This window comes from Xiphophorus maculatus, chromosome 4 (genome assembly GCF_002775205.1).
Source record: "Xiphophorus maculatus strain JP 163 A chromosome 4, X_maculatus-5.0-male, whole genome shotgun sequence".
Classification (NCBI taxonomy): domain Eukaryota; kingdom Metazoa; phylum Chordata; class Actinopteri; order Cyprinodontiformes; family Poeciliidae; genus Xiphophorus; species Xiphophorus maculatus.
The window spans coordinates 10,257,640-10,279,040 of record NC_036446.1 but is presented as its reverse complement, the minus strand read 5'-3'; the positions used below and the strand labels follow the sequence as shown (position 1 = coordinate 10,279,040).

General features: G+C 35.8%; 1 protein-coding gene across 2 annotated transcripts; it reads right to left on the bottom strand.

The window, feature by feature from the left end:
* Positions 1-6,669: 6,669 nt before the first annotated feature.
* Positions 6,670-19,742, bottom strand: LOC111608470 (titin homolog). Of its 2 annotated transcripts, XM_023333001.1 has the most exons (16): positions 19,676-19,722; positions 19,413-19,482; positions 19,127-19,239; positions 18,638-18,868; positions 17,457-17,578; positions 17,202-17,319; positions 15,340-16,591; positions 11,796-13,788; positions 10,265-10,412; positions 10,036-10,163; positions 9,909-9,944; positions 9,547-9,821; positions 9,242-9,330; positions 8,917-9,134; positions 7,711-7,759; positions 6,670-7,593 (listed from the first exon to the last, which is right to left on the bottom strand). In XM_023333001.1, the coding sequence occupies exons 4-16, from the start codon at positions 18,763-18,765 to the stop codon at positions 7,272-7,274; spliced, it is 4,878 nt and encodes a 1,625-aa protein (XP_023188769.1). In that variant the 5' UTR covers positions 18,766-18,868; positions 19,127-19,239; positions 19,413-19,482; positions 19,676-19,722; the 3' UTR covers positions 6,670-7,271. The 2 variants fall into 2 exon arrangements, with proteins under 2 accessions (XP_023188769.1, XP_023188768.1); XM_023333000.1 differs by lacking the exon at positions 19,413-19,482 and having other exon boundaries at positions 19,676-19,742.
* Positions 19,743-21,401: the final 1,659 nt, after the last annotated feature.

Below are 21,401 nucleotides of genomic sequence, written 5' to 3'. Positions count from 1 at the left end.
GCCCCAGATTTGCTCATTGTTCAGTGTCCTTGACAGCTCTGCTCTGTCAAGCGGAACAGAGAAAAACTCTTACATTACCAAATAAAAAAAATTCACAAGTTTAAAATCTTAAGTGTTTTTTTTCCACAAAGAGCAGATCAAAAGGGCCCCACCTGGTTGTTCTCAGTTCTGAAGCTAGCTTGAAATACTTTTAGGGCTGACCACTTATTCCTTCCTGTATGAAAGTAAAACCCAGTTCAAGTGATTCTTAGAGTAATTTATGAATGTCATAACCCAACAAAACCCAACAAACACTGCGTAAATTAATAATTTATGACATATAGTCACTTTCAAACGGATGTAAAGTTTACTCTCCAAATAAGTAGAGTAACACACGTGACTTTAATTTTCATTATAAGCCTTATTGACACCTTTCTTATCCAACACTGTAAAACCACACAAGAAACATTGGGTGTAATTTATTACCTCCTTTCTTTATGGCAGATTAGATCCAATATTCTAGAGAGGAAGCCTGTGGGACAGAATAAGTGAAACCATGATTGATTGCCACAACTCAGTAACCTATCAACTGCTGTTTACTTTATTGCTGATGATTAGTGACACATATGTCACGTTTGTCTGAAGCATTACTAGAGTTTTCGAAAGGTATTTCCATGATCGTTTCCTTTCAAAGGGCTTTGTTGTTGCAAGATGTACTGATTTTGCTTCTTTGGCTTCATTCAAACATGTTTTCTTGTATATCAGTACATACATGAATGACGTAATAAAAATGAGCTTTTAATTATTTTAAAAAGTAATTCAAAAGTGATGTACTCTTCGTTACCTAATGTTTGCAACTTTAGACATAACAATATAATTAATCATCCCTTGTAGAAATTTGAATTGCTTTACAACGTTTTTATCCATCTACAGCAGCATTTTAGGTGACAGAAAACTGCTTTAGGTCTTTGTTCTGTTTTTTTTTTCTAGTTTCTATTGGAAACTATGAACCTGCAGTCTTGCAACTAAACTTCTAAGTTTGATGCAATGAGCGGAAACTCATTGAACTGTGGGGAAACCATAGAGTCGGAAAAAGCAGCAGCTGCTAAGTTTACTTAAACCGCAAGGTTCAGTTAGTCATTAACCTGTCTTTGGTTGAATGTGAGTGTGCTTATTTTTTTACTCAATCATCTTTTGAAGCTTAGAAAGTCTCCCACACCCATCTCTATGAAACAAACTCACTTACTGTTTTATATAAGATGTTCTTAACAGGTTCAATATCAAGTCAAATGATATATGGTTCAATATCAAATGACAATGTTAAACATACTTTTTCTGAAATTCTAAAATACATACATATATACAGTATCTATATATATATAGATATACTGTATATGTATATCTATATATATATATATATATACACATGAGGCTTGTTATATATATGTATATACAGTACAGACCAAAAGTTTGGACACACCTTTTAATTCAATGAGTTTTCTTTATTTTCATGACTATTGACATTGTAGATTCACACTGAAGGCATCAAAACTATGAATAACACAAGTGGAAATATGCACTAAACAAAAAAGTGTAAAACAACTACCCCTCATATTCTAGTTTCTTCAAAGTAGCAACCTTTTGCTGTGATTACTGCTTTGCACACAATCTGCATTTTCTTGATGAGCTTCAAGAGGTCGTCACCTGAAATGGTTTTCACTTCATAGGTGTGCCCTGTCAGGTTAATAAGTGGGATTTCTTGCCTTATAAATAGTCATGAAAATAAAGAAAACCCATTGAATTAGAAAGGTGTGTCCAAACTTTTGGTCTGTACTGCATATACAGTATGCAATGATTACATTGTTTAATTAATGGTGAAAGATATGAGAATAGCTTACTTATTGAATTATGTAGCAGTAGGATTTAAAACAGTGCTAGTTCACACAGTGTCTTAAAACAGTGAGCATCTAAAGCTGTCAAAATGCATGACAGCTTAAGATGCATTTTCTTTCTTTGTTGAAATCTGTAAAGATTGTATTCTGGATGTTGGAAAAATTAAATGAAAGAAAAATACACAAAAGCCCAATCAGATTTTGATCAGTAACAGCTTTCTTTTATTGTATGACAATAATCCCAAACACATGAAAACACAGCAGCACAATCATTGGTCCCTAGTGTGCAATCATTTTGACAGTGATAAGAACAAGATGGAGCCTTATTGCAAATAAGAACTTTCAAATGTAATTTGAGATACATGCAGAACTATTTCACAAGCTCGCTTAAAGAAATCAGCAGTACGAGTTCTGTTGAGGACTATATCATTTAATTTGAAACGTTTATTTTTCAAGCATTGTAAAATTGCTTGTCTGTCTTTGCATTAACTGCTGTGTTTTTATCAACTTTTGCATCACATTGAAGAATTTAGAATGTGTTCTGATGGGGCTTGTTTGTCAGACTAAAAATACCCATTGAAAAACAAACTTAACATAGATACTAAGCATATTTCAATCTGTCCTATATTTCTATGATCAAAATGTTTTTGGACTCAGTCTGATGTAATATTCCAATCTTGTAAGAAATTAAATGTGCTTTTATTGGTTGTATGGGGAAAATATCTTACAAATAAAGGCTTGACATAATCTCTTCTGTATGTGTTTCACTTTGTGAATTGAGTTAGTGAAACAAATGGACTTTTAATAACATTCTTATTATTGAATATGTCTACCTATTTCAAAAGTAAAACAGCAAAGCATAAACAAATAGAAGCCTTTTATCACTTATTCAGGATAATGTTGTAAAAAAACTCCGAATAAAAAAGTTGTGACGTTGTACTTGTTGTATCTTATGCATTCACAATAAGATATGCCCTCCATGGAGTGCCTGCTGTCAAAGCAAGGAGCTAGTGTTTTTGATTGTTGCAGTATATTGCTTAACACCGATGATTCAGCGTGGCATCATCACCTTTTTCCTCATGAAAACACAGTATACAGATTGTATTCAAATTGAGCCTTTATATTTGGCTGTGGCAGAAAAAAATTATGAAGATCTGTATCAGAAAGTCATTATTTCCTAGTCAGCAAAAGCTTTCCATGATACGGCACACTAATATGGCACTGACGGTCAACTAGTGATGGCCCGAGACCAGTGGCAGCTTGCGACTTTTGGAACAGTGGAGATAATTTTTTTTCAAATGCCAGCTAGTCTGTGGCATTTAGGAACCCGTAATCCTTTTCATATAATCTCCCTAAATGGTCACAACCGCACTGGCCTGCTGATTGTAATTAAGGTCACTTAGTCACAACAACGAGAGGTCACAATCACCGCTAGCCTTTCATGTGTTTCTGTTTTTATGCTTTTCCTACTTGATATATTTGGATCTTATAGATTTTATGGTTTTGATAGTAAAAATAACAATTTACTGTTAAAACAGACCATTATCCATCGCGACATCTACAAGAAACCTTCTGAGCATGGTTAAACATGCTGTGTCACAATGGGACAGTATCTGAGTTGGAATCCAATAAAATGTGTTTAATGTGATAATAACTTGCATGCTGAGTACAAGATAATCCCGCAAACTCAACATTATTATTAGTCTTGTTGAATGTAATAAGAATTCATTTGGCTTGGATGTGCTTGTCAGATTCCTGCCATTGAGGACTAACAATTCTTTCATTTTCCTTGTCTTATCGTGAGTATTAATGCTGAGATCGCCCTGCTGGATCTCTTTAATCTATTTAGTCGTCGTTACTCATGAGGAGCTGTGACTGTGCATCTTTTCCCAGTAATTTCTCTGCTTTCCTCATAATCTTGATTTTTTATGTCTTGCAAGAAACATCTGGAATAAGGTATTTCATTTGTGATGTTGCTCCTCAAGCTATGAAAATTTTGAAACGTTCTTCTCAGTTTATTTCCAAGATGAACTCTGAGCCTCGGCGTGAGGAATTAATCACATCTCATGGAAGTTTGCTTTTAAGTGTCCACTTTACTTGTCTTGTCTCATCAACAGCAGAGTCATTGACCTAACAGTAGGTGGCAGGATAGTTCAAATCAGGATATGATAGAGCTGTTGCCACACCTCAAAACATTTTCTTTAATGCCCTAAACAGGTATTCAATTTAATCATCTCAAGTTTGAAATAAAAGATCTCAAAAACACAGCTAGTTTAGCCTTTTCTTCTTTTCTGACCCTGAAGCTGCTATGCTATTGTTTGTTTGTTTCAAAACACCTATTACATCATCTACTGTTAGCTCATTTGTGATGGCAAACTGTTTATTTAAAGAAGAGTTCAACAGCTGGTTACACCAACCATTAATAAATATAATTAAATGCTGTGGAAGTCAGTTAAAGATCTGCACAGTTTTTTCTTATGTTGTATATATGACCTCGCTGTAAAATTCTTATTTTACTTTCAATATTAATGCTTATTTTTGTGCTTTCACTTTCCTGCTGATATGGTTAAGTTTACCAAATGTAGGTAAAGGATTAGTCTACTCAATTATATTTATAAAAGCAGCCTGAGCTTTAGCATATAAACAAACAAACAAAACTTAAGTTAGAACTTAAGTACTTTAGTAATTAAGTAAATTAAATATAGGTCATGCTAGTAAAAATATTGTAGGTCTGAAATCTAAACAAGAATGGTAATAAACAGTTTTGAATTTAAATGAAGTAAAGTAACAACACTTCAGCTTCAAACAGGTAGAGTGAGTCTCTTAAAAGTGAAAACGTGTCTCAATGGGATTCACATGAATAAATAAGTATCAGGGAAAAACTAGACATTTTGTCTTATTTCTAAGGTTTTATTAGTTTTAATGTTGGCCTTGTAAATCTTCTGTGCACTTTACTAATACGAAAAAGTTACAGCTACATAGAAAGGTTGCATGTCGCTTCATTGCGCACTTTGGTGAAATGCATATTCTGAAGCTCACTCAATTTCTCGCCAGGCTGAATATAAAACAAGCTGACTACTATTTTTGTACTAGCATGTTTTCCATATTACCAAAAACATGGTAATATGAGAAGAGGTGTTGCTATAAGATGAAAGATAGAGCATATGTGTAACACTGATAACAACTACTTTACACCTAAATAATGTGATTTCCCTCATGTGTAGAAATCCACCAATCTACTGGCATGACTCTACAAGCCCATCTTTGCATAAATTTTACTTCCCAGCACCAGTGCTGTGTGTGCGTGTGTGTGGCCACCAGTTACATAAGCGATGACTCATTAATGACTGAAAATCACATATAATTAACATGATAAAGTTCATGTCACCCTGCAAATACATTGTACATGCAAGACAATTCATTCTCTAATATTTGTGAAGGAATTTGATTTGGCCCTTTGTGTTACTAAACCCTATAAAGCTCTTTATTCTACTAATCCTTTATTTGCTCAAATCACAGGGACTAGTTCACAACAATGAAAGTTGTTTTCACACTGAAATTTGTACATTTTAATTTTTGTCTTATATTTAGCAGTAAATCTGCAAAAGTGTCCTTTATTTGTGAGCTGTTTTGTAGAGAAATGTCATAGATGACTGAGGTAAATTAGTTGTCAATTATTCCATAGTGAGAATAGAATAGTGGACTAGCTAATCATTCTATTTTTATATGCCCAAACTAAAGTTAAAACTTTAGAAACACTTAGATGAAATAGTTGGGGGAAGTAACTGAATAAAATGACCATGTTCACCATATGACAAAAAAAAAAGACTTTCCTCAGATAAGAGGTGTTACATTTGGACATGTTTTTACTGCTAGGCTATTTCTGATCAAGAGTGAGAACCAATGTCAGATATGTATGTGTGAGATAGTTTTTGTTTCTTGGAATGCAAAAAATCTTGGCCACCTCTCCAAAATAACTTCTCACAAAGCCAAAATGCTGCAGCAACAGTTTTAATGAGAATTAGCAAGAGAGACAGACTTCTCCAAATGAACTCTACCTCTTAAAGTCAGAAAAAAATGTACTGTATATATCTCACATAAAACTATTTTTCAATTTTGAAGACTGACATATTCTGTTTTTTTCTAATGTGTCCTTACCTAACAGGTTTACTTGGTGATTGTACGGAGTACATTTGAGTGGTGACTATCTTATCAACAGTGACTTTTCCTATGATAATCTGTTCTTGTTTTAGTAGATGTCCTTCCACACCAAGAACTACGGCACAATTAAGGAAAAAAATTAGGGTAACAAAGATTGCCTATCTAAAATATGAAAAATGAATTCAGATTAATAAAACCGAGCTTATTTATATAGAACCAAATCAAAATAAATCTTGTCTCAAGGAATTACGAAAAAAACAACAAATCAATCGCATCATTAAGACTGATTCAAAGTCACTCACATGGATTCCAATTTTATCCTAGTTAGCAAACAATGCAGTCAAGTTTAGCTGGGTAGTTGCATTTATTTCCCAGATGCTACCCAACCTGTGCATTCACTAAATGATCTTCTTAAACTTAATGATAAACGGATGGTGACAAAGTCAAACTGAACTGAATTTACCAGAACTCAGCATGACTTGAATACTCTGATAAATTTGTCTGTTGCATACTATTCACAGCTAACTTTGTGTACTGCTAATTTATAAAGAAATCCATAAAATTATAACAGAAGTCATCAAAATGTAGAAATGTATATGTAATGTATTTTTTTAAACAATCTCTAAGCAAATGGATTTCATTATATATTTTATTGCATAGTGTGTTACATTCAAGAGTCAGTTCTTAAAAATACAAAGTGCGAAGTAGAGTAGCAAGAAAACAGCTCAGGTTGCAAAATAAAACCCAATAATCACATCACCTGCTTTTGTAAAACAGTACCATCTAAAGCTGAATAAGCTTACATTTTTATAAGCAAAAAATGGTTGACCCCAGGTCTGCTTCATATGCTTTCTGATGCTTTGTAGGCGATACATACAGTATATATTTTTACTTCTTAAGCTGTCAATAACAGTCATAAATGTATAACATGTAAAACAGCTTCAGTTTGATTAATTTTAAGTTTTTGTAGTAAAGATACTGACCCGAGTTAGGCTTCTACAATCTGGTGTTTAACTAACAAAACAACAAATTCATAAAGGACTACACTTCTTATTAAATAACTGAATTAAAAATATAAAATGCAGCATATAAAAAAATATTGTCCACAGCAAGAATCATAGGGCAAGGAATGGTATATGATAAAATTAAATATTATTACACATAATTATGAAAACTATTCTAACTTCCGTTGGGGACTTCTGAAGTGGTACTAGTTTTAATGCAAGATCTGCCAAGATGTCAGGTATTCACTGCATTCACTACGTTGGGAGCATCAGAATCTTTTTGATTCGAAGAACTCTTGCTGCCTTCAGGTTCAGCCTTCCTGGGCATCCTGGGGCTAACAGCAGCTTTTCTGCTGGTTTGAGGGCTGGAAGAGGGCACAGCCTTTTTGCGCTGCAGTAATGGGCTCTTAGAGCCTTTTAGCTTTGTTGGGGTGCTTAAAAAGTCCATGACCTTCAAAGACCTCAGCCCAAGCAGGCCACAGAAGTAGTTGCACTTGTGCTGCAGGACAAACTGATCAAAAACCTTGGGCTTTCCTTCAACGCATAAACCCTGGTGCCTGCAGCATAACACAGAACACAGAAAGGCTGCAGTGACGATTTGTGCAAATGCTAATTACCTGTAAAACAAGGTTCTCAGAGCATAATTTGCAAAAACATTACACACGTATATTTACCCTGTTGATTTGACTGAAACACCGACATTGGTGATCTTGGTGTCAACACCTGCAAAATGAAACCAAACAGAAGCTTGATTTTTCTGCTGTTTGGTAAGCATGTTTAGATGTAACAGATATGCTCAGGAAAGTATTGCTACACAACATGATACTGGAAAATGTGAAATATAATGCATTTGAATAGAACACTGGGCACATGTCTCTCTGGATAAAAACATTACTAAAATCAAGTTTGAAAATTTGCTCTTAAGGTTTTTGCTATACAATTGTTTGTGTTAAAAAAACACTTTAGCAAGAATTCTGATATGGTTTGTGATGCATAATAGTACTAGGAATTTGTGCATGCATGGCTTTTGTTTGAAATGGCTGATCAATGGAACTTTAAATGTGATGTAAGAACTTTAGACACTGGTGATTTACTGGGATTTTCACCCACGAACATATTACAGATTTTATTGAGAATGGTCTGAAAAAGAAGAAAAATATCCAGTGAGCAGCAACTGGGGAGATCAATATGACTTGAGTTAAAGGTCAAAGATGAATGCTGACTGGTTCAAGCTCATAGAAAGGAAAACATAACAAAAAACACAAATGTAACGAAGGGATGCCAAATATAATCACACTCAACAACCCTGAAACAGATGGACTGCTGCAGCAGCAGAGCACACCACATGCGTTTACTATCTACTATGAATAGAAAACCAAGACCACACTCAATCTCACAAAATTGGATCATACCAGATTGGGAAAACATTAAAATCTGATCACTCAATTTCAGCTGCAACATTTAGATGGTGGGATCAAAATTTAGCATGAATAAAAGGAAAACATGGATCTGCTGTTGTATCAATCCAGACACTGTGATCACAGTGTCTCCATCTCCTGCTGGCTATTTCATGTAGGAAAATGCATCAAGTCACAGAATTGGTGAATAAAAGAATGAGCTACTGTACAACAATAACCTCCATAGTCATCAGACCTCAATCCAATTAATGTGCAGTCAATAAATCTGCAGTAAATGCATGATGCTATGATGTCAACATTATCTAGAATCCATTTTTAATAAAGGCGCCTTGCTGAATATATCCACAAATAATTAAGGCAAAACGGGGGCCAACCCAGTACCAGGAAGGGATACCTAACAAAGTGGCCAGTGAGTGTATGTAAAACTCCACATTGCACCATTGACGTTAGGTGTCAGCTCACCTTCCAGGCGAGAGAGAAGCAAATTGCCAGCAGTCCACTGAAAAATCCAGTGCTGCAATGCACAGCACTTCTGCTCTACTTCAGAACCAGTCTTGATGTCTATTCTCCCCGTATTATCCAGGACAGAGTATTTCTTATAGACTCCAATCAGATCAGTTTCCACTGTGGCATAGGGGACTGGGTTTGCTGGTCTGTACATCAAGTACACTGGAATTATCCTGTATAGGAAGAGAGGATAAATAAGATCAGAGTGGGAATAACTTTCAGGAAAGTTTTTAGAGCATCTGATGGTTTATTATCAAGACTAAAAATTGATGTTGCTCACTCCAGAGGGGGTCCAAAGTTTTCTATGACCCTCGCCTCCGCACTGAAGATTTTGCAGTATTCCCGTGCCAAGTTCTGATTTCTACACTCCTGTATAGAAAACATAGCATCACAGCCAGTAAAAGATTTGCAAAACCTTCTGTATAATTTTTATTTAAGATTAAGTAGATTAGTATCACAATAATCCTGTGTGGGTGGCAGACATGACACCTGGCTTCCTTTAATGTTAAACTCCTGGTGTACTCTGTGATGTTTTTGAATCTAGGATGGTAAGAATAATACACAAAATTCCACTTTTTCAGATACCTGTTTCATGATGTGCTGGTTCCTTTCTATGAGCAAGCTTTCCTCCTTGCCTGCATAGGTGATAGGGCTGCGTATTTTAATTATGCATGTGTTACCAGACTCAAAAACAGGCTCAAGACCGTAAATGACTTTAGCTCTCCAGATTTTATTGGAACAGCTATCTCCAATTTGTGATTCCGTCATTATTATACGTCCAAAGAATTTGTTGCCCCAGATGCCTGAATCCGCCAGTCCCTTGTTGAACATGAGGGGGGTCATTTCAATTTCCTCCCCAACTGTATAAACAGTAATAAACAGAAGTTTATTGAAAAAAAAACCCAGAAAAATAAATATTTAAACAAGCTACATAAATCTGATCTTACCACCAAGGTCCTCACGTAGAGACATTCCAGCCAAAACTGAAAAAGAAGGTGGGGAAGACTGATTAGACATGTCTTGTGGCAAATAATAAATCTATCATAGAAATATTACTTTTGATAGTATACATACTATCAGCACTAAGTAGAAAGTCTGTGGTATCAGAACCATATTCATTGGTTATTGAGCATCCGTAAACTCCTGAGTCTTTACACGATGCCTGAACAATGGCCAGATTGACCTGGGTCTCATCCCCTGCACTAGAAAAGAGACAACAAACATTTTGTGATGTTTCTAAACCATTTGAAACAAAATAATAATTAAAAAAAACATTATTTTTAACATATTGTGATGAACTTACTTCTTTTTAACTTGTGCAATCTCCTCTTCATCTTTGTACCACTTGATGTTTGAGTCACTAAGAACATTAAAGAACTGGCACCACAGTCTCAAGTGTCCTGAGCCATCTGCAAAGGCTTCAGCCCTGATCTTACGGATAACCTGAGGAGCTGGAGAGAACCATGACACAAAGCACACAGTGAAAATCCCCCCTTAGTTGGGCATGTTTGCAATATGCAATCTTTGTTTTTGCAAGGATGAACTCATAGTAAATTTTGCTCATAGCAGTCTATAGGCGAGAGATGGGATCAATTTTCAACCAACACAGAAACACCCAAAATCCTTTAATTACCAGTTACAATTTCATCCTTTTTTCTGAACAGTGAAGAAACTTGAGCACACTGAAACAATGCCTAGATCCATGTTAATCATATACAAACTCTATGTAGGAGACAGCAGTGAGTTTATGGATTATTGTTAAGCTCTGCACTACCATATATACTGTGTTGCAACTTCTTTAATTAAAGCAAGTAAAGCTCCAAGTTAATGTTTGTATGATTAATGTAACAAGCATCTGTGAGATATAAAAACACTGGGGGCATACACATATCCTAATGATGACAACCCATGATTGTTTATCTGTATATAAACAATGGAAAAGAGCTAAAAAAGAGAGAAGATCTACATCCGTTTTACAGCCTTTCTGCCAACCATGTGTGAAAAAACATTTTGGACACAATCTTGTGACAAAATGTGTGAAAACTGTAATCCGTAAAAATAGACAAGAATTAATTTAGATAGAGAAAAATACATTGAGATATTGATTTTTCTTTTAACATAAAATGTGCTGATTAAGATGACAACTAAACCCAAAATCTTAATAAAAAACATTTCCAAATAGCACCTTAGTCTCTGTTGCCTGCATAGAATCCAATGACTCTGGATTCCAAATGATTTCATGCAAAAGTAGTAAGCTGACAGTGATGTACCATCATTAAAAGTCAATAGAAAACAAAACATTATAACAACCTTCACTCAATTACACAAACATCGTGTAGTTAAAAGATGATTTGTTATGAGACAGTTGTGTGTGTTGTATAAGGCTGGTAGTGTTATTCATTGATTTCAATGGATTAAAATGTGTTTTTAGTTTTGCGTCTTTGCTAGCAAAAGACTACTGGAATTTTTTGTGTGTGGACCAATTCAGCAAAATCTTTTCAGTTTATATATTGAACAAACTGATTTGCAGAGGGAGATTAAATCTCTTATTGACCAGTTCACTGGGATGGGACAACATCTGTGATATCTGTAGTTGCTGCTGCTAGCTTACGATCAAAAGTGGCACTCTTTTCATGCACCATTATCTGCATCTTCTTAGTACATGTTTATCCCTGTGTAATATTTTTTCCCAACAGCAAAAATGTGAGAGCTTACTTCTCTAGCAGATCTATCTGTATTACAAAGCTACCTTTGATGGCATCCCCTTTTCTGTAAGAGCAGCTACTAGTATAGAAGCATTTAAAAAGATTAGGTCATTTAATTTTTCACTTTACCTTTGAATGGGTTATGTTTGTCCTTCTCTGTAGGTTTCCCCTCGGTGAGGATCTTTTCAGTACACCGTTGGGTTTGTATTTGAGTTTCAGAAGCCATCTTCTTTCTGGTCAAAAGTGGAGATTGTCTTTCTTCCACAGATGTTTGCTTTTCTGCGGGGTGCAGTAACGGTGACCGTCGTGACAGGCTTGGAGACACAGAGCTCGCTGAGAGCTTGCTGCTATGACCAGGCATCTCTCTTTTCTGAGTTTGGCTATTAGTGGGTGATGTTGACTCTTGAGCTTCCTCTGTTTTTGCATTCGATGTTGGGATTTTGCGACGTGCCCCAGAGGCTAGCTCTTGTGGAGTAGCAGAAGGAATCGGTGAAATAAAATCAATCTGCTTTAACAGTGGTGTGAACTCTGGAGTTAAAATGTTAAACGGGTCAGGTCTCATACCTTCTTTAACCACTAAGCTCTCCTGCTCTGTAGGAAGAATATCCTTTACTTGCCTATTTAAACTAAATTCATGTTCAGATTGATGATATGCTTGCAAGGTCTGAAAAGAATTAGCTATAGGTTTCTCCATTTTGTATTGCTCAGAAACTCTTTCTAATTTATAGTTGAGCTGTTTTTGTGAAATTGGTGTTGCCATATTGAGAACTTGAACAGTTCCTCCGCTAGTGTGTTCCACAACTGTACCCTGTTCCTTTTGAATGTTATTCTCCATATGTTCTGCTGTAATTAGAGACCCAGATTTCTGAAGACTAGTTTCAGGTGGATTTGAAATTGACTGAATTTCCTTAATAAATCCATGCTCTGAAGGTAAAGAAAGGGGACAGCTGTTTACATTTTTACTCTCAGACCAAGAAATAATAGAATAATCTTTTAAAGGAACCACAGTTTCCTGACTGGTGTCCATAACATCTTCATTACTTTTATCCACTCTTCCATGGATCATGTTTATATCTGTTGCTGTGTGAGTTTCCTTGAAAAAGGTAGAAGGGACCACAACAGGTGTGTATAAAGTTTGAATAGTTGTTGAAGTTTCATTTGAAGTCAGAACATGTTCCTGTTCCTTTTCATTGAGCTGCTGATAGACCTTCATGAGTGTTTCCTTTAGGTTAGTTTCAGGCACTCTGTCAGTGGTTGTCTCAGTTTCATTTTTAGTCTTGATAGTCTCCACCTCTGGTTTACATTTTTTGGATTCCTCTCTTGCTTGCTGACATACTTTTTTATCCTTTATCAAAGGATCTTTTGTTAACTTGGAGTGGACAGGCATGTTGGAGACTGGATTGTCTTGTGTCAACTTGAGAGCCTTTATTTGAGATCTTAAAAGTTCAGCAACAGAAATAACTTTGGATTCGGTTTTGGGTATTTTTGTGAATGTCATTGTGTCTTTAGGTGTATTTGTGTTTTCAGGAAGTTGTTTTCGAGTAGCAATTTCAAGTTGACCTTCCTTCGAATCCTCACAATGTGTGGATTGACTCTTCTTAGCATCAACAATACGAGATTGTGCAGCTTTTTCTTTTTTCCCTACATCTTTGGTCTTTTGTGAGTTAGCTTTTTCATGTAGACTACTCATCTCCACTTCCAGTATCTTCTCAGTTCGAGTCCCCCTGACAGTCTGAACTTTGAACTTACCCACCTCACCAACCTTTAACTTCTCTTCTTGTATTTCTGTCCCGTCAAAGGTTTTTATAGCTGTATCCACTTGGCTTTGCTGGGTGACAGCAACATTACACTGCGGGATGCTCTCACTACAACTAGGGATTTCATGTGCAGACTTCTGTAAGCGAGTAAAAATGGGTGAACAGCTTCCATTTGGTTTCCTGGAAGCATCCGATGCATCCTGTGGTATTTCATCAGTGATTGTTTGAGGACTACTGGACAAAGGAGAGGTCAGCATGTCATCTGTCTTTTGTGGCAGCTCTGAGTATATGTTGTGCTGGTTGAGTGGTAGCTTAAGGCCGACAGGTGCATCATTCCAGTTCATGTCTGCGTCGGCCTTTGTAACCTTGGGATATAATACAAGCCGTAAATACTTATTCCTTTATCTCTGGCTTTGCTTGACATAAATAAACACATGCACATTTAAAAACAGCCACACAGCAATCCACAACGTAGAAGGAAAAAAATTTGAAGGAAAACATTATGATGTCCAATGTGCTATATTGGACTAATTTCTAAACCAATTCAGGGTGGTAAATTTACCAAATTTACTGATTCAGACAGTGCAAGTATTAATAGAGCATTGCAACAAAAAGTAACAACATGTTTAAAAGTAACAACATATTTTGCTTTTTATCTAGTATTTTTCAAGTAGGTTTTAGGACAAGGATATTCACACCACTATACATAAAGATTATTTAAAAATTAACCTAGGATACTGATCTGACAAGTACATGTGTGTTTGTAAAATAAATGTTTTAGACTTAGATTCCTTTTTTAAAGACTTCTCCGTGTCTCAGCGTATCATGAATGGATTACACATAGTAAAGTCCAAGATGCAAACTCTGAACTCACATCAACATTTTTACCCTTTGCATTTATCTTTCCACTCCTAACTAAACTGACATCTAGAAGCATATTCAAAAGGAAGATTCCTATTTTAAATGTAAGGTGGCCACAAAGGAATGTGAATCATTTTAAGTAGCTTTCTTGCCATGTGGTGCTTTGTCTCAGCTCACACTATGCAGATGAGGTTGAGGCGATTGCATAAGCAGTGTACTGTAGAAATTCATTCTCAATCAATGATAACCTTTGTGTTTTGTTAATTTAGATTATATTTATCATTTTCAATTGGAAAAGAAAAACTAAACATGTGTCTTTGGCTACATTTAAGAAAAAACATCTAGCTTGAATCTCACTAAAGACAATAAAAAACTATTTTTAATATACAGAGCCTTATAAGACTCATTGTGTTATGGCTCATGTCTGTAGCTTAAAAATATTATAATTAAATCTAAAAATTATACTCTAATGATATTTTTGACAAATTTAGTCCAGGCATATATTATATTTTTAATATTTACAATATTTTTTGGTATTTTTCACCAGTCCTTCAGTATGAATGTTGGGATTATGCAATTTTTTGCCAGCATCTTAATAATAACAACAACAACAATAACAATAATAATAATAATTATATAATATAATAATAATAAATAGTAAGAATATTAAATAATAATAATAATAATAATTGTATTTTTTATTTTATTTTTATCTAAATTTTTATTTAAAGGACAATGTACAACTCAAACATAAATGTCACCATTTCATGAGCTCTACCAGATTATAGCATAAGTTAATTTGCATTTGCAGTCCCTTTACGGGTTACAAAAACTAAAATTTCTATCAGAATAAGAGCACAAAGCCAACCATCAGACCATGTTTTGCATCAACACAACTGCTCCAGCTTTCAACATGTGCGTCATTTAAAGCTCGTTACCCAGAACAGGGCATGCTTGTAAAAGCTATTAATATCACTAGGATGCTTGTGTTGCTGATGGGGTCTGTGCTGCCGGCATAAAGCCTCTATGATCTCATGTGAAAAATGTTAACTCACCTCACTTGGCACTGCTGGTTGAGACTCCTTTTTTTGGCAGGGGCTTGTCTCTTTCTCAGGCAGCAGACTCTCAACCCGTTCACATGGGCATTGAAGTGAAACAGCCCCTGTGTCACATGGTGTGTCCACCAGCTCTCTAAAACCAGAACCATCTAGTGATGTGTTTGACTTTACGTTGGTATCCAGTGTTGCAACATGTCCGGTTGCAACACTGAGGACACTGCAATCAGTGTCCTCCTTTGAAATGCTTAGAAGTCTTGATTTATTACTTGACTTGTTTTGTGCAGGCACAATGTGAGGAACCTGTTTCTGTTTCTCCAAACATTTTTCAGTTTCTTTGTAACTCCCTTCATTTGTGTGCTTGGCTATTTTTTTGCCTTCTTTTTCTGACACCGTAGGGCTTGGAGATGCAGGAATAGAGAACTCTGACGTAGGGACAATTTCTCGTTGTGAAGGCACTTTCCTTTTATTAAACATGTTTCCATCTTTTGACAGGTTCTTAATGAACAATCCATCCTCTTTTGCTAATATTCCACGTTCCCCTTTTATGTTTTTTGAGTTAGTATTTGTAAGAGATGAACTGACAATGCTTTCTACTTCCATGACTTCCTCTGAATTTCTACCAGCTTGAACAGTCTTTGTGCAGATTGGAGCTGCAGAAGAAGTATCATCTTCCATCATCTTCCTTTCACCAAAACTTTCTGGTTTTACAGGTGTTGCACTGTCGGAAATTTTAATCTTCTTCATGACAAAAGGAGATTTTGGTTGCTGAGAGGTAAAAATCTTATGATCAGGATCATACATGTATGTTCTACTCTTATTGCTAGGGTCATTGTTTATATGTCCAGTTGTCTTAGCACACACAGCTTCCTTTATGTCAGGGTTTGAATTTTTATAGACCTCCTCAACAGTGCCCTTCTGTAACATACATTCAGTTTCCAGACCTTCTGCCTGATGGATCTCTTCACTTCCTTCATTCTCTGTGGGGCTTGGTGTGCTGACAAAGGCCTCCGTTGTTGAGCGGCGTTTCCTCTGGGTTCGGTCAGGGCTGATGGTTCGCAGTGGCTCCAGGTTTTCTTTTCCCTGCGTTTCCTTGCATTTGTTTTCAACCTTTTGTTTGAGCTTGGCAAAGTACCGCTGGTGGATCTTGAACTCGTTCATTTCGCCAACCTCTAGGACCCCCGAGCAGGAAACAATTCCTTTACTATTGATTGCAGAAGCCTGGTAGATAGCTGCATCATCCATAGTGCAACTGTGGATTTATTAAGATCACATGAACAAGTAGATTATTATCAACATCAAGGCAGACACATAAGTCTTATTTAAGGGGTACACTTTCAGAGGCAGAATTAACTTTAGAATGCAATATACTAGGAGAACTAGAAGTGCTGAGTATATGTATAAATTATCTTCAAAATAAAATACCACTGAATGCATCAGATGGCGTGAACTTGTTGACAGGCATTAACAGTTTGCTTCAACATGTCTAAAAAATGTATTTACATCTTAAACTAGCTCATGGTGATATGTCTTCTACTGTTATTACCAATAATATACGCAGAGCTTTACATAAAAATATGTGAATGAACCGTTTAAGCCCCTGCATAAGGAATTACATGGAGTTTGAATAAAGTTTAATTCAGCTTAATTTTTCTTTACACTTTTCACTTTTATATAGCTCTTATTCTTGACATTCGGTTTTACCTTTTTAGCTTCAGCATCTTTTGTTAAATGAAACAAATCCTGTGGTCCTTATTAACCTGGATAGCAGAGGCTTTATGGTTCTTATTTATTCATGTGAAAGCTTAATATAATTCTGACCTTTATAATATCTTAATTAAATAAGTGCAGGATATAAATACTTGTATATGTGCAGGGAATGATTTTGTCCATTGTGGAATATTTCATATTTAGGCAGCCCACAGTATCTATCCATCTGCTTGTCATCCTTATACCAGGTAATTTGAGGGACAGGATGTCCTAAGAAAAGAGACAAAAAGCACATTAAATTTCATAATTTCTGAATAAGAACTTATTTACTTTTTCAGTCACCTTAAGCTCAATGTGTTTTAAATGTGCTGTTACTATGTTGTGTCTTTGTGTGAAGTCATGTATACCTGTAACCACACAGGCGAACTTTACATTGCAGCTTTCAGACACAGCTCTTGATTTCAAAGTAGTCACGAAGGAGGGTGGCATTTCTTCAGCTAACTGTGCCATTACGCTGCAGAGTGTGCTCCTGCGCAAGAAATGGGAAATTGCTCACTAATTATGTTTCTATGTTTGTTTTCAGGCAGAGGAACTAAAAGTAATGCCCAGACCATTAGACCAAATCACAGCTGTCCAAACTCACTAACGTCATATCAGATGAATACAAACCTAAAATTAAAACACAAAGTGTGTCATCTCAAGACCTCATTAATTCATATTGTTTCATCAAATTCATCAATAAAACCAGTTCAGCTCAGAGACATTTGATTAAAACATTTTTGCAACATCCCTAAGGGGAGTGCAAATGTCATTGTTGTGACATGTCTGTAATTGCAGAAAAAGATGAAGGAAGAAAAATATTCTCATTCTCAGGGAACAAAAAGAAGAACCATCAATATTTAGCTATATTCCATATTTGTGAAATTATGTGCAATTGTGAGTATGCAGCTGTGTTTTCTGTGAAAGAACTAAGCAGTCCATTTGATATAAACTACTGAAAATAAAATGTAAGTGCTCTATATAGGCCACTATTGTTATGTGGATATATGGAAGACACAGCTCATACAGATCCAAATTGAGGTATGCATCCTGGTAATAGTTTGCATTTATTTAACATAAAAAATGACTAGAAGTAGCTGAAAATAACATGTTAACAGTTGTCAGTCAAGGAAAAGAGATAAACATTTATCTGAGTCTTTAAGCACAGCAAACATAATGCTCCTAATAGTGATAAAAGTTTTTGGTATTATCCAAAGAGAGGACTTTTTTTCTGAAACACGCTATTTATCTATTGACAAAAATAAAGTACAACTCCACTGGAGCTACCAGCAAATCTGTCAATGCTTACGCTCCTGTGAATGCTTGAAATTGGGCCCATGGTACATAACTGAGATCCCAATCTCAATTTGCAGCTTATTTAAACTGTGAGGTACCATGGCAACAAACAGTGAAATATAAGCGCCTGTTTAGACGCACACAGTCTTCTACATTCGTCTTAGAAAAATCCTGAATTATGGATGCATTAGCTCATCTCACCAGAAATAGTTCACCAGCGATGCATAATTGAGAGATTGTCAAGAATCTGTACCTGTTTTCTGGCCTCACGTTGGAGAGGTAGCTACAGCCACTGGGCCGGCTTCTCCCACTGACATTATTCCCATTGCTGGACCGTCCATTCCCAAAAGCGGAAAGTGCTGCTGTCCTCCGTGAACCCATTACTTATATTTTAAAAAATGCTGTTCAGATAGAAAATGTCCTTCAGAATAGGTTTTGGAGTTTATTTCTTCACCTTGCAGCTTCCAAAAGACATCAACTCAACCTTTTGAATGAGAAAAGAAAACAAAAACATAAAAAAATACATTGAATATACTATCCTACGCAACCCAAAAAAGTAGATTGCTCCAAATTGTAACATGAAACAACATTAAAACATCAGATTTTCCCATTGTCTGCTACTAAAAACTGATCATTCTCACAAGATGCTCTGTGGAGTAAAACATACATATTTTCTCTACACTTTGCTCCTTTTGCTATTGTCACTGAAGACTTTATAAATATATGTTATTTTGTAACTCACCATTCTGAGTGTCATTCCCTCCTATGACAGATACTCCACCACACTGACTTAAGGCGCTGTAATTTCCAATCAAACACGAGCATGCGTAGCCTTCTGGACTATTTATAGTCGGCCTGCAAATAGACACAAATGCAGAACACACTTGGTCAAACCTTAGACAACAAAAAATGCTATATGACATCAATTAAATAGCAAGGCTTGTACTGAAAGTGCAAAATAAAAAGAATCAGGTTTTCCACAAACATGATGATGTACCAAATGTTTTAACACCCTAATTTTTCATTACCTGAAAAAAAAGAAAGGATTGAAAATGCATGAATTTTTTTTTCTTGGTCCTGATGGTAGTGGATGACTTACTAAGAGAAAAGGGGAGACGTGTGATTAGTCCTTATGCGCTAATACGTTTTAAAGGTAACAAACAATCACTGGAGCTTTTCAATTAAAATGAAAACTTGACCCATGTCAAATTGAAGTCAGAGATTCTATAGTTTTAAGTGATATTTCCAAGTTCACCTCTTTTAAAAATAGAACACAATAGAGAGAGCCTACCATGTTTTGTAGCTTGCATTGTCCAGTGGTTGACAATTGCACTGGGTTCCCAGAGGAAAGGCAGCAGGAATAGAACAGCCTTATATAGACAGATGCCACCGCTAAAAAAGCTAAGAGCTCTTATCTTTTTGCAACCAAGCACACACACACACACACGCACACACACGCACACCAAATTATATACATATCACTGATGAGTGTTACGTGAGTTTTGTAGATCTGTGTGACAAACAACAAAAACATATTATATTATATTATATTATATTATATTATATTATATTATATTATATTATATTATATTATATTATATTATATTATGTCTGTCTTACTCTGTAAACAGACTCCACAACAACATCAGCTGCTGACCGACTGGCACTGGTTCTCCCCATGACTTACGCCTTCCTGAGCTCTGCCTATCAAGTTTAAAGATGTCTGTCCGATTCCACTCATCAGGTTACACATACGTATGTGCCCTCCTTTCATCTATTTAAATTGATTTGCTCCATTGACCCTTCAACCGCTTTTGTAGCTCCAAAATTTTCCACCTTTCTTTCCAGGGAGCTGATATTCAGACTTAACTTGATGAGCAAAATTAACTAAAATGCAGGATTTCAACTTACAAATTAAGGAAACCCCTTATTTGGATGTGGCATCTACATATTGTAACTTCAACTGTTTAGATGGATAAAGCAACTGATATCTAAAAATGGATATCAGTTGCAACACAACGCAGGACACACGCCTCACCACATCCAAACACACACATATACCATGATGATAGACATGCATAAGATGCAGAGCCTCATCCTGTGTAAGGGGTTGGAGAAAACAGTTGCCTCACATGCTTGTGCATTTGAGATGGACAGGCATCCAAACAGGGGGGCTTTTCAGTACTGGACTTTTTGTGACCTATGATGCAAGTTATCAATGCATGATTGATCTTACTGATCTACAAATAATTAATTGATGGGCAGCCATTGTCATAAAAACCTAAGTTTTCTCTAACATTAAGGGGGTTAAGTTTTCCCATAACACAAAGAGCTAATGTTTCATAATATGCTGAATTTAAAAAAAGCACATCATTGTATTTTAACAATATATTTGTAATCAGCTGTATTAATACTAACTGAATTAACAAAAATTGTGGGTTTCTCATTTTACTAAACTTAGACATATTAATAAAATATAGCAAAAGGGGAACTTCTTAGGTTGCTGAATATTTTGTTCTGCTATATATAAAGAAATCTAAAAATAAAACAAACAAACAAACTTCAAAACAAACACAATTATAAAACATTTTGGAAGTCTAGAAGATTGATTTGTTATTAAAGTGATCTCTGGCGAACAAATCCTGATCCAAGTAAATAATCAATGTGCAAACATGAAATCACCAAAGGTCACTGCAAGTGCAGGTTTTCAGTCATGCATGTCTATTGCTTCATCTTTTGCTATACATAAAACACTTCCCAAAATCACTTTCTCCAGACCATCTAGGAAAAATGATTTCTGAGATGAATACCTCTGGCTCTATGCCATTATCTGTCTCTTGCAAACATAATTGTCCACGATTAGAAATAGAACGCAGGTCCTGAGGGGGGAATATAAATGGTTGGAATCAGTCATTAGAACCTGAGTGATAATGGACAGGGACCGGTTCAGAGTGTGGGATGGTCTGGTGGAGACAAGGATTGACTAAAATGCATGAAGCAGACTGACCAAATGTAGA

What these genes read in the sequence shown, in the direction of transcription:
- LOC111608470 (XM_023333000.1), bottom strand. Translation starts at nt 18,765, where the DNA reads ATGGGTTCACGGAGGACAGCAGCACTTTCCGCTTTTGGGAATGGACGG. An exon ending in GTTCGCCTGTGTGGTTACAG is followed by an intron (nt 17,320 to 17,456) that starts GTATACATGACT and finishes CTCTTTTCTTAG; the next exon opens with GACATCCTGTCCCTCAAATT. An exon ending in AACTTTGGACCCCCTCTGGA is followed by an intron (nt 9,135 to 9,241) that starts GTGAGCAACATC and finishes CTTCCTATACAG; the next exon opens with GATAATTCCAGTGTACTTGA.